General features: G+C 41.7%; 2 protein-coding genes across 2 annotated transcripts; both read left to right on the forward strand.

Annotated features, from left to right (window-relative positions):
* The first annotated feature begins 9,187 nt into the window (after positions 1–9,187).
* Positions 9,188–13,051, forward strand: RIMOC1 (RAB7A interacting MON1-CCZ1 complex subunit 1). Its single transcript, XM_074166360.1, has 6 exons — positions 9,188–9,296; positions 9,842–9,942; positions 10,354–10,500; positions 10,878–11,009; positions 11,194–11,308; positions 12,593–13,051. Exons 1-6 carry the CDS (start codon positions 9,188–9,190, stop codon positions 12,856–12,858), a joined length of 870 nt encoding a protein of 289 aa, XP_074022461.1. The 3' UTR covers positions 12,859–13,051.
* On the forward strand, positions 12,967–19,551 carry FBXO4 (F-box protein 4). Its single transcript, XM_074166358.1, is given in 9 exon segments — positions 12,967–12,990; positions 12,993–13,136; positions 13,139–13,393; positions 13,526–13,761; positions 15,477–15,697; positions 16,583–16,658; positions 17,154–17,332; positions 18,230–18,405; positions 19,462–19,551. Coding segments are annotated over 9 exon segments (1,401 nt in total).
* The last annotated feature ends 769 nt before the right edge of the window (positions 19,552–20,320 follow it).

Here is a 20,320-nt window from a genome sequence, read left to right on the forward strand (position 1 = left end):
GGAGGAACAGCTGTCTGGAGTTCAGAACCGCTTCACCGCTACAGTGGGCAGCTCATCAATGCCTTGGTTAATATTCTTAGTGGTCCAAAACTTACACATCTAATAGGAAAAGCAGACAGTCATTTCCTGTGACATTTAATTTCTCAGTTGCAGGCAAATGAATAGAAGAAATGGTAAGGAAGGTAACACAACTTTCACATGGGATATATGCCAAAATCTTAAACTTTTGTTGTTAAATCTTTATAAGGTGGTTTAAAATGAACCCTTACCATTCACTCATCCATCTTTTTAAAAAGCAGTTAATCTTAGAATGTCAGGTTTTCCTTCAGGTCTGCCCTGGTTTTGGTAAAGTATGAGTGTCTGATTTTAAACCCAGTTCTACAGATACTCAAAAGGAGCCTGGAAGCCTGCTAAGCCTCAGCAGCAGGTTCCCTGTGACGCGCGGAAACAAACCCTACAACTCGCAGAGAGTTATAAAGCAGGTATATTTATTGCGGCGCCGGGTGCAAGGGGGATCGCTCCTCCAAACTTGCACACCGGCTCGTAAAACAAGCATCTATTTATGATAAAAAACATACATATTCATTAATGTGGGCTGGGTTATTATAATTAATTCTAAGAAAAGGCATTACTATTCTAATTATTTCTAGGAACTCATAAGTCTCCTCCCCTTGCCGCATGCATACTGTCGCCTGGTGGTCGTGGGCCAGGGTCTTCTGGAGGAAGGCTCATAGTCTTCTTCACCGTGTACTTTTACCTTTGGCTTAGAATGCTGGGCTGGCTGGACCCCAAACCGCGAAACTGGTCCCGACCAGATGGACACTTTACCCAGACAATTGGGTTCCTCCTTAGCATGCAGGCTGTTCCTGCTATCTTATACACCAGGCCGATTCCTTATCTTGGAATGCTGGGCTCCTGTGCTCCGAGCTCTGTTCTTTGCCAAGCTGTACTAAATCTACACTAACAACCTTTAACCATTCATTCTCTGAATCACCTGCATTTACCAGCACACCACAGTGGCTTCTTGCAAAGCTCTCGGGCCTCTGTCTTTCAATTTCTCCAGCTCCAAATATTCCTTCAAAGATTCTGATGGTTTGTTTCAGGGAGAACATTGTTCATTTGAAGCCATACCCTAGCAGTTCACTGAAGACTTCCATGATCTGGGTTTTGCAGAATATCAGGAAACACAATCATTTCAGATTGACATCACTACCACAAAACACCCTCCGTTAAAAGCCGGACTATTCTAAGCGCACTGGTGACACCCTGTGGCAACCTGCTGAACCCTCAAACAGAAAGGGCTTCGAGGTGTTGGTCATTTATTTGTCTTCCTTCAGCGCCAACGCCTGTCCTCACTTAAGACTAGCAGGACCCAGCAAGGTGCTACCTCTGTAGCAAGTTTGGCACGGAGATCTTTAAGTACCAACAGTAACCAGAACGACTATGTTGAAACTAATTACTATGGGAATGGCAAAAAGATTCCCATGTAATTTTAAAGAACCTTTAGAATGTGTAATTCACAGGACTCTAGATTATTTATCCAAGTAATAAACATGATGCTTTTTGGTTGGAGAGCACTTAAATTGTTAATGAATTCCAGTGAGCACTTCCAGAATTCCACTTACCTTGCAAGTTATTCACAACAGGAGTCAGAAAATTTGTCAACAATCTTGGATTTCCCATTTATCTCAGAGAGTAAAATCTTGATTACCCTTATGGTGGTTTGCCACTACAGCAGTTGTGCACCATAACAGAGGAATTACCTGTGACAAGAACAGATCTTCAAAATCAGTATGCTTATATTTATTTTCCTATGCTTTTAAAGGATAGGGTGTTTGGTTAAACATCACTTCAAGAAGGTAGTTTCCGCAGTCACAGCCCCAGGGAGCAGGTTTCCAGCAACCCAACCAGAACACTACAGACACTTCACATCCTACTCCAGGCTTAACGTACAAAAACCACGGACTTCTTGCCCCAGCAAGGACAGTACAGGCATTTGCATGGCTGAACATTCAACTGTAGCACAGGAAAAGGGGTGGGGAGGCTTTTCACACAGATGAGCTTCCCAGCCGTGTTCATCTGAAAGACACAACTTAAAAGGCAGTGTCAGGATGAGTGGTAAGATAAACGAGCACTCCTCCAAGAGAAACGCCTGCCAAACTAAGGCATGACACCTCTGTCTTGCATTCTCAATTACATGTTACATCTTATCCATCCCATGATCCTTTCAGGAATGTTTGGGGTTTTTTCTCTCAAGAGAAATCCCAGAAGAACAGGAAAAGCTTTAATGCTAAGTGCTACATAGATTAATACAATACCCCAATTAGTAGATCTAATTTTGCTATGATCCAAGGGAATTAACTGTATTAAGCCTCTTACGGTGGCACAGAAGTTTACTAAGAGCCAGATGAAGGTTCTCTGAGGGTACCTTACACATTACAATTCCAGAAGGAAGTTACAGTCTCAGCTTATAGCCATCCAGATCAGCTTCATGATCCAACTGCAGACTAGTGTGTGGAAAAACTGGGCAGCACTCAGACGGATAAGTGAGGTGACCTCACACACCAAACCGTCACATGACTCCAGGATTAACACAACTAAAGATGGGAACATGCAGTTAGGGACATGTGCCTAGCCACTTGTTTGACCAAATGACACTACTTCTGCCTTAGTCAACTGTGAAGTTATACCCTAAATTGCATACATAGTAATCTGGGACAGTTGGAGACTGAGGTGAAGACTGCTGAAAGCAAGTCCTCCCAGACCGACACGTTCAGGAGCCCATACATGAGATGTGGCAGGCACAAGTGTTCTTCTGGATGAAGAATCCACAGCACATACCGTTGTTTTATCATTAACCATATAATAGAAAAACACAGGTTTCCTTGCCTGTTGCAAGTAAACTGTTCCATTCCTTTACAGAAGATTGTACATTTTATATTTGCTTTTTAGAAAGAAACTACTTCAGCTCTCCTTCAAGCAGCAAGAAGCAGTTCCTATTTGGCTCCCTTCTTCTAGGGAGGTCACTTTAGAAGACAGCAGTTCCAACATCAAAGTTCAGTGAATACCACTCCTAATAACCAAAAATCAAACAGCTATATCATCTTGTATGTTCAGACTCTATTTAAACGCAAACCAGGTACCATGTCGTCCAGGTTGCAGGTGACCACTTTATAAGAAAGCAGCTTGTTTGTATTTTGCCAGGGCACCACCTGAGCTATACACAGAGCAGAAAGCAGGTAGAACAAAGAACGGTAATGCAAGGTTAGGCAAACAAAAATATGACGCACCTACAATGTCTACTAATAGTTGGCACAAACATACCTCTCCAGAATAAATACTTTTCACATCTATTGACACAATGGTAAATTCCATTCCAGATCCTTGAGATATTCAAGGTGAAGCTCGACGAGGCCCTGGGCAACCTGGTCTAGTTGGGGGTGTCCCTGCTGACTGCGGGGAGGTCGGACTAGATGACCTTTGGAGGTCCCTTCCGGCCTGGACCAATCTATGAATCTATGAATCTATGAATCTATCACCCTCATGCCGTGATTTCACATTTGGCATCAAAAGTATGAATATTAAATGCTCTGAGTTGCATATACTTACTTCAGAATGAATACACAGCCTTATTTTAAGAGGACTGACTGAATTTGATACTTCTTTATTCAATGCCGTGACATTATCCACTATGACACCGAATTCTGGAAATCATTCCATAGTGCTTAATCCCATGAACATGGAGAAAATCTTTGGCAACTATCTTCCACTTTCTTAGCATTACTCTGAATAAATTCCAGTTTTACAGCCCTTACATGGCAACTGCAAAGCCACACACTGGAAGAGAGAGAGAATGTGCATCTCCTTTTGTGAATCCAAGGAACATTTGAAAGGTGATACCATAATATTGACCATCTTTCTTACATATATTACTAGATACAATAAACTCATGAAGCTCACATACAATAAATAAAGACCCTTAATAGTTTCTGTGCATAAATACAAATATTTTTTGCTTATTTTCAAGAGCAGAAATATTTGCTTCAAAGAATACAGTGATGAAAAACATATGAAGGACCAAATATTCTATAACACATTTTAGTAAAATCAGTTTCTCTAAAGTATTTATATAAACCCAGTATCTCTTATAACCCACAATTAACACAGCTTACGGTGCAAGTCCAACACCTAAGACTGGGTGCAACAATCCAGTTGTTCCTGAGGCAGCTCTGACCAGGTGAGCCACAGAACAGACTGTGAAGCTGGCACATGCCTCCAGTTCACCTCTTTGCTCACTAAAGCTCATCAGTTGGTGCAAAATGAAACAAGATGGATCTGAAGCAAACCTCAAACTTATTTTGAGCTATTACTCGAACCCACAGCAGACAAGTATGACCAAATGTTACTAATAGATACAAATAAGTAAAAGGAGCAAGTACCTTGGATTAATTTTTATAAAGTGCTGCTTAGTTACTAGAGGCACACCATATCAGAACAGCACCATTTCTAAGACAGCTAAATCGGCATGCCGCTATAAACAAAAATTAGCCAAGTACATCTGTATTAATATCCATGATGTCTCCCCTGTTCAGTTCAAATACAAATTTTGACCACAGACTCTAAAAGTGTTAGGAATCTGCTAGATAAGGGATAATGTCTGGCATCTTTTGAGTCTTGTTTGGTTGGGTCTAATCTAGTTTTTCCATCTCTGTCTTTCCATTCAACTTTTCCATTACTAACTACTTCCACCTCCACACATACCCTTTTCGCCTTTCTTTTTTCCCCTCTTTTTTTTAAACATTAAGAGTCAATTCATAAGCAAAGCAAGCAGTAAGTAATCCAGTAATCATCACCAGGGCTAGTAACCTCTGGTCAGAGGACTAATTTGCTGAAAGGAAAGTCTCTTTCTTCCAGCTTTCTTTCTAGAGATCAACACAGCCCACAACCAGAAGGCTGAGGGGTGACCTCATGGCCATGTCCACCTTCCTCATGGGGAGCAGCAGAGAAGGTGCTATCTCCTCTCTCTGGTGACCAGCAACAGGACATGAGGGAATGGAACTGAGCTGTGCCACAGGAAGTGCAGGTTGACCGTGAGAAGAAGGTTCTTCACTGAAAGGGTGGTCAGTCCCTGGAATAGGCTCCCCAGGGAAGCGATCCCGGCCCCAAGCCTGTCAGAGGGCAAGGAGCCTCCGCACAATGCTCTCAGTCATGTGGTTTAGTTTTAGGTGCTCTTGTGAGGAGCAGGGTGTGGGACCTGATGATCCTGATGGGTTTCTTCTAACTTGAGATACTCTGTGAGGTTAGGAATATATACAGTTCACTTGAACCCAACAAAATTTCTCTCTTGGCTGCTTTCTCCAGGAATTATTATGAGCTCATTATCAACCCACTTAGGTGCCATAGTTCAAGAAAATCTGCACAACCTGCACAACTTAAAAGATCTTGAAGCTGCCAGTAATGATAAAAGTGCATCAATCATTGCTGTGCAAAGCTTCTTTCTCTAGACAATTCTGTATTTTTGCTTAAAGCTAAAAACATTTTCCTCGTTTGGGTGATACTAAATGTACAGAAGAACAACACACTTGTGTTTAAGTATTATTTCTTTAACTTTCAGAAATAAAATACATGACAGAACTTTTAAAGCAAGGTAAATTATGTATATCCAAGACATTAGCTGTTCTAGTAAGTTCAAAGTTTTCAGGTGTTCAGAGATGTCAGGCTCACCCGGTTTCACAGTTACATATATCAGGACAGTTAGTAAGTGTTGACGGAATACCACGGGACAAAAATAATCCCAAAGTGTATAGTTACAACCAGTCTGTTCTCCAGCAGCATACGCATTTACAGACACAGATCTCAAAATGACAGAAAGAGGATGTCATTTGGAAGGAAAAAAGCAGCAAGCTACAGAATCTACTTTACACCATATTCATTCACACCATACATACCTACATGCACATACACACAGAGACACATTTATATATAAGCCCAAAATAACAGAAAAACAGTTGTGGCAATGCCATATTCTTGGCTCTGAAGGACAAAATCGCAATAGCTTTCCCTTTTCCATCAACCGCAACTGTTTACACCACAACACTCTTCCTGTTGTGCTTCCACCAGTTTAGGAGCACAGCCTGTCTCCAAACAGCCAACACCTTACCCCTTCCCTTATTAGTAACAGTAGCCTTAAAAACAGGGAGTGCTAGACACTGAAAAATCACAAATACCACGTGAATCCCTTCACCTGAGATCACTTTACCATACTGGAACTATTCCCTAAGGCGAATACCGAACAAAATGACTTTTTCATTTCAACATAATTTATATTGAGTCACCCAGAAAATTTTTTCTTAAGCATGGAAAAATTTCAGAAAAATACTGGGTACAACTTCATCTTTGTGTGAAGCTCTGAGAATTTGAATTTTAAGATTTCCCAGCCCTGAAAAGAACAGTGAAAGTCAGCAAACCCCAACCGCCGCTCTCTTAGAAATATCTGGCAGGGATTTTATCTAAACAAGTTCTAAGCAAAAACCAAAATATAAGGCAAGCTAAGGTCACTATTCTCTCGAATAGTCAGACACCTAGTCTTTCACCAGTCTTTAGACCAAAGCACTTTGCAAGGTGTGGGAAGAAGACTGGCACAGCAGCTCCACAAACTACAAATGCAGAGTTTAATGCCAGAGGGGATACAGCTTGAGGAAGGGATGGATGGACACGGGGCTACTCAGAGACAGGCAGAGCTCAGGGGAAGGTGAGGGCTTGCCCACTGCAGTGGGGCAGCAGCATCCCACCCGGCTCATCCCAGCCCCTCTTCCAGGCTCTGCAGTCCCTCAGGTCTTTGCCCGAAAGTCCTGCCGCCCCTGTTCCTTGCAAATCAGCTCCCAACATGGGAGTATGTAGGAATAAGACAAGGAAAATGTTTGAAAGCCACTAGAGATATCTTCTGACCCCTCCCACATTTCGTGGTAAAATCAGGTTGGGAGGAAAACAAATAAATAAATAAATGCACAAAAAATCTTCCTCAGAGAAGTGGACATGACCCCATTTTTTAACATTTGTAGCAGCTTCTATATTACCAGTTTGGCATTAACAAAAGCACACCTCTTCCATCTCAGCCACTAATGAGAAAGGTCAAAACCAGATTCCACTGTGTATTTAAAGGAAGAGTGAATAACAATTTCTGGAAAATAAGTCATTGCATATACATCTAGCTTTCAAAACAGATACAACCAAAGTAAGCTGCAGCAGCGCCAGAAGCACAGGAAGGAAAAAAGATACCACTTCCTTTATCAAGTGAGTCAGCAGAGAACTATTTGGGGGAGTTGTTTTGTTTTGTTTTGGGTTGGGTTGGGTTGGATTTTTTGTTTGTGGTTTTTTTGTGTGTGTGTTTTGTTTTTGTTTGTTTTTTTTTACAAGATGCATCTTGAAAGCTGGATCTCCTTCACTGTTGAGGGCTGACCCACCTGCCCACTTGACTAGTTATGAAGAAAGCAACTAAGAACAACAACAAACAAAATCATAGCTGGGTATTGAAACAGAGAAGTAAAGGCAGGACCAAGCAAAAAAAGGATCTGAAGGAGGGAACTTATTAATGCACAACCATTCTTCAGTCCCAAAACTGACAATATGGAAAGCCCTGTATTTCACTTAAAACATGAAGCACCATCTTATCCACTCTCAGGTATGATATGGTTAACTACCATAATACTTTTGGTATTGTTAAAACAGCTGTTCCTTAGATGAAAAATTGGATCTGGCTACGGACTATGCAGGAATGAATGACAATATATATCCAACTAAAACATTAAAGATTTCCTTTAGAAAGAAACCCATTTCTGGAAGCAAACACAATTTTGCCTTTTAGGTTTTACTCTTTTGTTGTATTTAATGTTTGGCAATTCTTTCATAAGACATAACACGGGCAACAGCAAAAACACCCCTTACAGTAAGTAGGCAGTGTTACAGCCCTGAAGTACCCCAGTCAATAGCACTTTCTTCTGGTGTTTTTTTTTTTTTTTTTAAAGTGCTTCGGTGGGACACAGACACTAACAGAATGGACACTATATGACTTGAAAAGTAGAAGATGTCTTTAGTTAATTATTCCTTTAAAATATTCAAGCTAACAAAATCCAGAATATCGTGTGACCATGCTCTAGTGCCTGAGATTGTTGGGGTTTGGTGGTTTTGTGTGTGTGTGTGTGTGTTATGGTTGGACTCAATGATCTCAAAGGTCCCTTCCAACCATGAAGATTCTGTGATTCTGTAATGGGCACTGAGATGTAAGCTTTTCCCAGGCAGGTGGAGAGATGGAAAAAGCTAGAGGAGCAATATAGTGAAAGACAGCATTTTTATAACTACACAACGTATTTGATGATATACTGTGGGGTAGTAGCCATATTTTGTTAAAACTTACTGTTTCCCCTTCATAGCGTGGAAGCTTTTAAGCACTTCTGAAGTTCATGAAGTGTGCTGAAGTTGGACAAAAAATTGGACCCCAAGTCTCATTCCGCTAACCGAAAGTATGCGGCTTCAAGATGATTTAGCTGTACTTTTACAGTTGCACGTCTACATGTTAAGTAACCCAATACTAAAATATAAAGCCACCAATGTATTTATTCATAAAAAGTATGGTTCTGGCCTTATAAAACCTCTCTGCCTTCCAGCATCCGTTTCAGTTCGCTAACGGCAGCAGCGATTTCACAGGGCAGCTGGAGAGCATCATTTGACGGGGGCAACACAGGGGACGTGCCAGGGACTCTCCCTGGGGACACAGCCGCAGAAGCCATAAATGTCTGTCCTAAAGAGCTTTAAATCCCTCATATAAGCCCCTCATATAAGCCCCTCATATAAGCACAACTGCAGTCCCAGCAGGCCCGGCCGCCCTTTCGCTGCACGCCCGCTCCGCCCGAGGCATCCCCGGGCCGCCCTGAGATGCCCCGCTCCCCCTGCCGCCTGGGCCCGGAGGCCCGGCGCGGCCCATGGAGCCTCACCGCCGCCGCGGTGGTGGCAGGCCCAGACGGCCGGGCAGGCCACCGGAGCCGCCGCGGCCGACCGCCCCCCGTCCCGCCCCGGCGGGCTCGGCGGCGCGCACCACCGGTGCGGGCGCGTCCCCTCAGCGCCTGCGCGCCTCTGCCCGCCCTCACGGCCGCCCCCGACCGCCGCCGCGTCGCGGTGCCGGGCGGCGGCGATGGCAGCGGCGGCGGATGCCGAGGCGGGGGGCACGGTGTCCGCGCTGCGGCCGCGGCTGGCGGCGCTGGGCCGGCGGCTGGGTGCGCCCGGGGGAGCGGGCGATGATGGTGAGAGGCCGGAGGAGGGAGGGGTCGGGGCTGGGCCCCTGCCCGCCGCTGCCGCCGGCCCGCTCCGCCCGCTGCCGCCGGCCCGCAGCGCCGCGGGTGCCGGCCGGGGGGCGTGGAGACCCGTCCCCGGGGCAGCTGCTGAGGGCTCCACTTCTCCCGCCGCCGACGGGACGCGCCCCAGGAGCGGCGCGGCTGGTGCCGGCCCGGGGCTCTGTCTGGGGGAGACTTCCCTGTGGAACAGGGCGGCCGAGGCCTAAACACTGTTCCTGGGCGCTGGCAAGGGGTGATTTTGGTGTATGGGTTATTTGCAAATGGAGTATGTGGAGCTGGTTTTGAAACACCGGACCCTAAGCATGGACGCCCTGAGTTTAGTCGTGAAAGGTGTAGTTTAACAGGATAACCGGCCTGCTTAAACGCTGTATTATTCTGCTGCTGTGGTAGATACAGCAAGGATAGATAAAAGCGTATGAAGTGGGAAGGGCAGGTAAGCAATGCTCTTGCTGAGTGCTTGTCAATGCTAAGGAAGTGTTGTATTCCTCCTTCAGATACCTTCTTAGCAAAGGGCTCTGCTGCTCTGGACAAACTGAAGGACCTCTGTAACGAAGGGAAAGAACCTCCTTCCGCGCTTTTGCAGCTCTATACGCAGGTAGTATATTCAAAGCATTAAGAGCTCCCTTTCAAGAAAACCGACTGTGTAGGGTATGGGAGAGGGTTGGGTACAAGAAAGAGGGTGTAGCAGGAAGGGATCTCTTCACACACTTGGTATGTGCGGTCAGCACCCATGAAGTGCAGGGCAGCTTTATTCTGGATTAGAAGACGATTTACAGTCGATAATAGCTGTGCAGGTATTGTAAGAAGAGAAACGGGTTTGAGTTTACACTTAGTGTCAGCAATCTTAAAATACTTTTCACTTGCAGCTTTTGTAAACTATATGTTAAAAATTACCTTAAAATGGTAATGTTTTGTAACCAGTAACAAATCTCTATGTTACTACACATCACCATTTCATTATTTTGCTGGTAGCGGTTTTACACTGTGTATCTTCTTGTTTTCATAGGCTGTCTTAGACATTACATATTTTGAGGAAAACCAGCTTGTGGATGAAGATTTTCCAGAAGAATCTTCCTTGCAAAAAGTTAAAGAACTTATTTGCATTCTTTCAGAACCAGAAGACCTAGTGAGGGAGTGCAACATAAATGAAGAAGTGAGTACTAATGTTATTCAGCCAGAGAATTATTTCATTACTTAAAAATAAAAAATCTGAAGCAGTATAGTAGTATTTGTATTTTTGATGGGCAGAATTTAAGATCTTTTGAAAAAATTTAAAGTCTTACTTTTATTTAAATTCCTGAAAATATTTTTTCAAATAACTTGTTGCATTCTCAGATTTTTTCTTGCTAACATTTCATGATTCGCTGTACTTTTGGCAGTTTAAATCCAAAGTATTGGGCTTGTGTCTGCGACTGTTGCTGTTAAGTACAGCCTCTAAAGTTACAGACTTAATATTATGCATGAGTGTGTATATAAGTATTTCAGATGGCTTACTTTTGGGTTAGCCCAGTTTGTTGGATTTTATTTCAGCCCATCAACATCCTTGGTGCAGAGTTGTTAGAATGCCTTTACTGGAGAAAAGGAGCCCTGCTTTACATGTATTGTCACACAGCAAAAGAAAGGAGTGAATGGCTACGAGAAAACATTGCCATATTTAAAAAGGTAAAGAAGATTAAAAAGTTACAGGGTCTTGAAGCTTGACTCTTCACGTTTAAAATATAGCTTTTGTTTTTCCTTTTAAATAGGGGTTTGGGAAATTCATAGCGAGAAGTATTTCTGGCTGTCATTAAATTAATCAGAACTAATCTAAAAGGATTTTTTCCCCTCATTTTTTAACTGTACTCAGTGTCTTAATGATGGAGTTCATTACTTGATGAAGATGCTTAGCTTGAGATGCCCTCTTCAACTAAATGAAGATGTCTCATTTCAAGATAAAGACACAGCTAGATTACTCAGTGAAGGTAAAAAACAACTCCAGAATACCCACAGCACACTCCTCTTAATAACTGCTTCACTTTATGAAATGCTTTATTGTGTATTTTTGTTGTTTGACTTCATTTGTACTCAAAAACTGGCACTTTTTAGAACAACAACAACAAAGAGATGAGGCAGATAAGCAGGCAACAGTGCTCTCTGCTCCCCTTCACCTCTTTTTGACTCATGGGTTTTAGGAGGTGGCACTGCTCATTTTCTTCATGTGTTTGAGCTCACTGGAGGAAAGTGAACTGAGGCAATGGGTGTTTTATGCACAGCGTGTGTGTTTTGCAGCCATCCAGTTGTCAATTGACAAGTGTTGAAAGCACAAACATGACTGCAGAGGGTGCTAGAAGACCACGTTTGTCTTTCTCTTTAGCTCTAGGAGAACGTGAGTATGAACACAAAATCACTGACTTCACACAGGTAGAAAGTACATGCAGAATTGGTTAGATTTGGCAAACTTTCATTCTGTCTCCACTTGACGTAGCTTTATGTAAGTTGCATTACTATAGTACATGAGAATCTGAGGCTGCATCAGTGTGACACAGTTAGGGTCGTGCAGCAGGAGGGGATTTTTCAGGTAAGACAGCTGGTGCTGAGGACATGAGGTCCATGTTGTACATACTGAAAACTAACTCTACTGTAGGTATGGGGGGATGGAGCACCTTCTTGCCTAATTTCATCTGAAAGTGGATTTGCTCCAGTTCAGCTCCACAGTGCAAAGCCAAATTCAGTAACTGATTTGTAGATTTATCAAGCAGGAATTTTTTTTTTTTTTTTCACAGTGACACTGGACATATGTGCCTTTCTGTTCAAATACTAAAATTTCTGCTGGCTAACCCGAGTTAAGATGATGCTCAAACAGCATGTCTTTTTAGGCTTAAATTGTGGGCGGCACACTAGTGTTCTAAAATAAATATGAATAATCATGCCTTTGCTTAAAAAAATACTGAAGTTCTCAAAGATAAATAGGCAAAGACAACTATGAGAATAATATTTATGTGGAAATCTTAAAAGGTTTTAGCATTATGGAGGGAAAAAATGCATAAAGTAGTGAGCAAGGCCTTGATCCAGGTTCTCTTCTGGGCAGTGTAAGTCATCTCATGGTTAGAATTTTTTTTTTGGGGTGTACCTCTTTAATAGGCTTATACTGCCTTTGGGGATTTTTTTTCCAGTGTTACTGAAAAAAAAAAAAAGATTGACGTTAACAAGCTGTGTACTTGCTCATAACAGAACAATGAAGTACTTGATGTAAATTATTTTTGCAGGTATATTTAGTGACACTCACTTACTGGCGATGATGTACAGTGGAGAAATGTGCTACTGGGGACTACGACACTGTGGAGAAGGGAAGCAGGAAAGCCTCAAGACAATAGACTGTGACCTGGGCTGCAGATCACAGAGCGTGGCACTGGATTTCCGAGAAACAGGCAAAAACTTGTTAACAAAGTATGTGGCTGTATGCGAGGGACCTTTAAAAGGCCACGGGTGGAGCACAACAACTGCAAAAGAAATGCTGTGTTACTTTGTGTGAAATGCCATCACTCAAATAGGCTGCTTTGGCTGTGCTGAAAGAAACCTTGCTGCCTGAAAAGCACACTTTTAGGGGGGTTGATCTCTTGTTTCAGTGCTTCTTATCAAAATGTATACTTTCGTTGCATTAGAAACACGGCCGTTCAATGAACTGGAATACAGGTCCAAAGTCTAATCGAGTATTTCTAGGGGGTAATAAAAAAAAAAAAAAGAAGAATTAAAAAAAAAAAATAATAAAAGTGACTGTGTCATAAGCTCCACGCAAGGATGACTACGTGTATCTCTCCGCCCCGCTGGCGCCGGCGCGCTGGGTGTGAGGGGCGGCTGTGAAAGCAACGGGGCTGGGTGCCATGGCGGCCGGCGGAGTGGAGGAGCGGGGCGGTTTGGAGGCGGCCGTGCGGGGTGGCCTCCGCATCCTGCGGGAGCGATGGATGCGGGGGACCCGCGAACGCAGTGGGACCGCCGCGTTCGCGGGTCACCCGCGTCCATCGCTCCCGCAGGATGCAGAGGAGGTGAGCGCCCTGCAGGCGCTGCCGGTGAGTGGGGCCCCCACCCCCTCCCCCCCTTCTCCCTGGGGTTCGGGATGGGAAGCTGGTCATCCTGCCTTTTGCCATCTCTGCTTTTTTCAATTCCTGGGTGGTTAAACCCCTGCTCTGGATGGTTTTCAGATCGACGTGCAGCTGAACATCCTGTCCTTCCTCTCACCCCAAGATCTGTGCCATTTGGGAAGCACGAGTTGTTACTGGAGGGCGGCTGTGCAGGATCCGTTGTTGTGGAGGTATTTTCTCCTGAGGGATCTCCCCTTGTGGACATCTGTGGATTGGAAATCGCTCCCAGATGTGGAGATTTTTAATAAAGCCTTCTCGGAGGAGAGTGATAACGCGCTGTATGATTACATGGCAGCGTAAGTATCTTCCTATTCTCTTACAAGACACAGTCTCTCTAGTGCAGTAATACTCAGCCCACAGGCATATTTCATCTTTACAGTAGTAAAGCCATGCTGTAAGCTGCTGCTTACATTTTGATGTGTCTCAAATCCATGGTTTATTTCGTAAATACAGTTTCCTGTTGTTTAACAGTTTGCCAGCTCTTTCTGTTTGGAATTCAGGAAGAATGTAAAATGTTGTGGAAAAAAAAAAAAAAAACCTTTTAAAAAATCAGAGCTTTTTGTAAGCTGCATGTCTGCTATGCCACGGAAATACAGTCATCTCAGAAGCTGTGCTTACTGTTGATCTCGATAAAAATGTGTTCTTTGTCCTCAGTGCAATGACAAATGATTTCTTACTTTAATAAAAGCACTAAGGAGTCTTCAAACTACAGCAAATGAAATGAACCTTCATTTTTTTCCTCTTGGCTGAAATGCGGGGGTAGGGGGGGGAGGGAAGTGTGGGTTTTTTTAATGTGCACAGAATAACAAGTAGTATTGCTTTAGCTTTGGTCAAAGGCCACAAGACCAAGACTCCAGTTTCAGCTACTGTGGTTAAAAAGCATAACAACACTCATAATGTGTTTGAATAACTGAGAAAAACTCTTAAGACAAGCAAGTTATTCTGTGGGATTTTTTAAAAACTTCATTTAATTCCCTTAATTAATTTGTGGGCTTGTTTTAGTTTGGTTTGGTTTGGTTTTTGTTTTTAATTTGCAGTTAAATTTTCCAAAGGTGATTTCACGAAACTGTTGCTTCATGATGAGCGCACTGTTAACCTCCCCAGTCTCTGTTCCCTTCATCCCCACTTTACAGATGGGAAGGGTGCACTCAGAGTTTGAAGTGCTACATATCTACTGATTTTGAACATTGGATTTAAATCACTGTAGGTCTGAATACTTCAGAGCATCAGTTATTTGGAAGCACCTGTCACTGACGTCCATTCTGGCTGTGAGCACTTTGTGGTTTTGCTGATCTCAACTGTAGCCTCTCAGTTTAGTTGTAGCGGAGCACACATTTAATGTTTCCTTGAAGTGATTTGTCCAGCAGCAGCCTACCATGACCACGGCAGGAGACACTGAATGGAAGGAGACACATCCCAGCTTCTCTGGGAACGTTACTGTTACTTCTTCCTCTTGATTACCAAAGTCTTTTTATGCTTTCAAGCTTCTGCATCAAATGAGCACGGACAACACCTGTCTCTTTTGACAACATGCATTCTCTGTGCCTACAGGCGAAATGGTCCTTTTCAGGTGGAGTTACCTGCTTCATAGTTAATAAACACAAAAGTGGTCTAATTAATGTTTGAAATGCTCTCAATAGTCTCGCGTTTTTTGTATTGTATGTGGCTCATCAGCTTTGATGTTATTTTACCAATAGTGCTTGTTCAGCAAGGAAGGGGGAATTTCTAATTTTATTTTATTTTATTTTTTAAAGCAAACTAAAGGGTACATAAATAGAAGCATACTAAGGTCCAAAAAATCAGTATTTGTACTTCAAAAACGACTGATGCCTTTACGTGCTTTGTACTGGTGCTTGAAACAATCTGTTTGGAACTTTATAATTTTTGACCTGTGTTGGAGTTGTACTGTAACAAAGCATGAGAAGTGTGGGATCAAAATCAGTTTATGTTGTTTGAATAATACCTCTCTTGTATTTTGTGTTTAATTTCTAGTTGCATCTATTTTACACAGATACAAAAAAAGCTGTCCTCAGAGCAGAAGAAGTTTGAAATCAAGCCGTCCCCGGTATGGGGCTGTGACTTCCTTTTTGCAATCACTGGTCACTCAGACAGAACCTCGCTTTGCGATGTTTGGGCCAGGATTGGAAGAGCTGGACAACTCTTTAGTGCAAAAGATGATGACATGCCCAGAAATTCTGCTAGTGGCTGGCCTACCTCAAAGACAAATTCACGGTAATGCTAGTTTTGGATTTTGGCTTTTTTGTTTTGTAAACAGATCTGGCACAAAAAACATTGGGGGAGAAATAAAGAAAAGGGATGCTTCTTTCTCCTCTTGAAACTCAATAGCACAACGGTTAAAAATAATATTCTCTCTCTTTGTGTTTATTCAGGAGGATAAATGGAGGGAACATTTGGGATAAAGTTATAGCTGCAGTGAATTTATGATTAAATCTGCTCAATGTCAGAGGGATCATTTTGCTCCATGTACTTCTATTTTGACCCTAAATTCCATGCCACACCTGCTGTTGTAGTGGACAAAGGCAGACAGAACTTTCTTTAGATACTGCTTGTAGTAAGTGGCTAAAAAACCACACTTGTGTTTTTATACAGGAAGTCAAGACTCCTTCAAGTGATTCAGTCTTGTGGTGTCTCTGATTTCACTGCAGCCCAAACCAGAGATAAAAAATTATTACTTTTTAACTGATGTTTATTTCAGCACATCAGAATTGGAATAATTAAATTGTATTTAGAGAAAGTATGAAAATATTATTTCTTATTGTTGTTACCTTTTTCTCTCTTATGTCCTTCACAGTTTCAGCTAATGAACGCAAGTCTAGGTCCTCTCTGACTTAGGTTTCTAGGTTCAAGTCTAAGTATCAGAAACATGAAAATGCTTCCTTGTTTTCTTTTAATACTATTGAATTGATTTTAGTTAAGTTAATAATCTGATCAATTAGAGCATGTATAAAATAGTAAATATGCTACACCCTGCAGCAACACTTAGGCTTGGATGTGCCCCTTTTATAGCACCACTGGAATTTTCAGCCTACCTACCACTTAGTTATATTCACTAACCAAGTAGTTGTAATCTTACATATTCTTTTTTTTTCCCTGTAGGAATTGGATCAGGAGTCAGTTTTCAGTTTAATAACAATCAAAAATTCAATATTCTGACATTGTATTCAACTACCAGGTAAGATTTGTTCTCCACCAAAAAAAAAAAATGTACAGTTTCTCAATTAGTTCATACTTTTCCTCATGTTTTTGTCATGTGATTTTTATGCCTGCATTCACATGCATAGGTATCCCTTATAAACTGAAGATTCTTTACTTTTTTTTCTCCAACTGCTAAATTTTCATGGGGAAGTAATAAAGCTTTTCCAAACATTATACATAGCAATTGTGTATGACAAATACATAACAGGTGCTTCTGCTCCTCTTGATACCTTGATTGATTCCTTTTTGAAACACTATATAAACTCATTCTGGGGTATATTTTCGTATGCATCTTGCAGATTGCTAACCATCTGTATATGTACACTAGAAAAGAAGCGGGGGTGGGAGGAGGCGGGGAGACATGAAACTGTTTTGCTTGCTGAGGTCATTTTCCTGTGCTGCCTAGACTCCCAAAATTGAGTTTTTGCATTCTCAATTGACCTGACTACTGAAATATTGAACTCTCTTTCAGTGTGGAAAGGAGGAGAGCAAGGGAAGAGCAAGCTGTTGCTGTGAATAAGATGTTCTACCAAGAGAACAGCATAGTAGGGAATCAGCAAGCCATGCACTACAGTGTAATAGCTCAAGTTAAAAAGGTGTGCGAAGTAGTTGATGGATTCATTTATGTTGCTAATGCAGAAGCTCATAAAAGTAAGGGGTTTCTCTTTGTTTTATTTATTCATTTTTTGCGAATGATTGCAAGGTCATAGAATATTGCGAAGAATATGCAGTACATCAAAATCTATGTTCTTACTCTTTCAAAATCTGCTTCATTAGTGCTATTTCTTCATGGCCGATGGCGTCCCCTAATCAAGTCACTCTCCCTCATCTCCCTGTTAGGTGTTATAACCCCCTTCTTTCATTTATGGCAGATACTGACATGGTTGCTAAGCTTCACATGGGAAATTATCTGGATTTAAAAACAAACAAAACAAAACAAAATCCCTGGGCATAGGTAGAAGAAGCCTGAAATGCCTTGGTGGTGGTGTAATAGCCTGGAAACAGAACCTTCACCAAGAAAGCTGCAGTAAAAGATGGAATTAGCCCAAATTAGGATACCAACCCAAATCAGGATACTAATCCAAATACCTACTATGGTAATTGTCTTTATATTCACCAACTTTAAATGGAAGGAAAATGCTAGCTCAGAAAAGAAGAGGGTAAAATAAATTTGAAGGGATATTCTAAGGAGAAAAGTATGGTCAGTAGGGAAGGGCTGCCGACTGTACAGTGTGTGAGTATTTCTTAATGGCTTGCTACAGTTTTGATCTCTGTGAGGTACTTGGAAAATGCTGTCATGTTAAGAACTGGAATACGCTGCCTGTAGAATCTATGGAGATCTTCAAATAAGATCTAGGTGTGACGTGAATATCTGTGCGATGTGATCCTCCAGCCTTGTGATAAGCAGAACTCAATAATTTGGCCACATCCCTTCCAGGCCTCTGTTTCCTCACCTCTGAAATCTTAAATATTTGAATAGCCAAAAAAATAAGTTCTCCTTGGGATTTGCATACATTTAATACTTATGTATTAAAAATTGTTTCTTAGAGCATGATCGTCAAGAGGAACTGGCCCGTATTTTGGCAATGACCGATCCAGCCCTTGGGCCTCCGAACAGACCTCTGCTAGTTTTGTCATGTGTCTCTCACGTTGATGTGAAAAGAATTCCTTGTGTTTACATGGCACACCAGTTGCAACTGAATCTGCTACATCAGCCCTGGATGGTACTTGCTTTTAAACCTTTATTTTCTGTTTCATTGTGGATTAAATTTAATTTCGGATTATGGCAGTTCCTGAGCTGTACCTACCTACGCAAGTGCGCGGCTTTCAACACTAGTACGTGAGCTCTCCTCTTAAGTGAAGAATTTAGTTTCTCTGGTCCTCTAAGGTGAAGCATTAGCCTGCCTGGACATAGGGGAGCTAAGCAGCATGCCCAGGAGCACACAAGAAACTTCAGATGGAGCCAGAATGTAAGGAAGGGTGAAATGCTGGTCTTGAAGGGAGTAAGGAAGCTTCAGTTAATCTGAATTTCCCGAGTCACAACCCAAGGCTGTGGACACAAGGTAGATTTTCAGCCATTTTCAGGAGACTTATTAATTGTCACTCACTTGATGTGATGTATTGAGTTTTTGACAAATCAGTTTTTTACCTAGCGTGTGAGGTCCTGAACCTATTATTTTGTGCTTGCCAAGCACCGTATATATCAGTATGGGTCAACCATACATAATTTATTTTTGGTGATGTTGTGTAGCCAAAGAATAATACTTAATTGGAAAAAACAAAATTCTGATTTGAGATAATTCCTTTGCTTTCATAAGGAAAATGTTTACAGGCTATTTTTTTTTTTTAAATACAGTTTATAATAGCCATTTTATAATATATTATAAAATCTGAGAATTAATAATAGGCATTGAATTCTAAAGCTAGCAGCATTTTTGCTTTGAGAGTTACAAGAATTTTCAAGTAGATTCTCATCCTTTAAGTAAGTGTAATGTTCCAGAATAGCTGATGGAAAAATTAAGATAAAGTTTACCTTGATACCGAGAATGTAAGGGTTTCCTAATGGGTTTTATAATACATTTTGTAAAGAATAGTATTTTCTTTTTGTACCTTACTCTTAAGAAACTTTTTTTGTCTCAGGAACCTTTAAACTGGTGATAAAAATTTAGACTTGATATGAGTAATACTGACTTTAAGGATAGACATGGAGTGATGCTAAAATGCTCTTAGATCCTGTTACCTGTTATCTCTCACACATGAGCTTTTTCTATTTTTTACAGGTGCAGGACACGGTAGCTGCAAGTTTAGCTGGATTAATAAATGGAATTGAGTGGCTCCTGGAAGAAGCAAATTGTAAAAATGCACAGTAATGGAACCATGCATTGTTTTACTGTATAGGGACTTTGGTGTTTTGCAGTTGAGATGAAGTGAGAATCTTGTCCTCAAAGAGCACTGTCAGAAGGGAGATTTAAAAGACAAACCTGCGTCTATTTCATGGCACATACTTTAATAATTAACTTCCTTCCAACTGTATTCCTGAATTAGAAGTACAAGTAGGATTGCCTGGATTCCAGCAGCTGATGAAGAGCTGCGTTTGGTGGGCAGTCTGGGTGTTTTGGTTTTTTTCTTTCTTTCAGGCTGGGGCCTTTAGGGTGCAATCTTTTCTCAGTCTATCTGATAGTCTAATCTCTTCTGTAAATATACCTAACATTAGGTTAGTTTATCAGCACAGCACTATGGCACACATCACACATTTCAAAAGTATATTCAGTGGAGATCTTGACAGTGACGGTTCCCAATCAACGTAAATATACTGTACGTTGTACGGTAGTAGGTTGACAAAAAGCATCTCTTTCAAAAAAGTAAGTTCCCCGTATTTTTTCCAGAAACTATGCCTAAGCAAGAAATAGCACCTCTGGGAGAATTATCAGCCCAGACCAAAATTCTTGGAAGCAAACAAACAACCTGCATGTATGAATTGTTTGTTTCTTGTTTTTGATATTATTTATTAATCATCCACAAAAGACTTCAGCATCTTCTGCTTTCCATTGCAGTGAAATTATTAGCTTGAACTGGACATACCTCTGATGTAATGAATAAATGTTAAATAGAGTGATTGTTACTTCAGAACATTTTTGA

This window comes from Numenius arquata, chromosome Z, assembly GCF_964106895.1.
Source record: "Numenius arquata chromosome Z, bNumArq3.hap1.1, whole genome shotgun sequence".
In the NCBI taxonomy this organism is placed as follows: Eukaryota; Metazoa; Chordata; class Aves; order Charadriiformes; family Scolopacidae; genus Numenius; species Numenius arquata.

Bases quoted from the DNA above. Each gene is read 5' to 3' on its own strand.
- RIMOC1 (XM_074166360.1), top strand. From the start codon at position 9,188: ATGGCAGCGGCGGCGGATGCCGAGGCGGGGGGCACGGTGTCCGCGCTG. The intron at 9,297-9,841 runs GTGAGAGGCCGG...TTCCTCCTTCAG, and splicing joins CGGGGGAGCGGGCGATGATG to ATACCTTCTTAGCAAAGGGC. The intron at 11,010-11,193 runs GTAAAGAAGATT...AACTGTACTCAG, and splicing joins ACATTGCCATATTTAAAAAG to TGTCTTAATGATGGAGTTCA.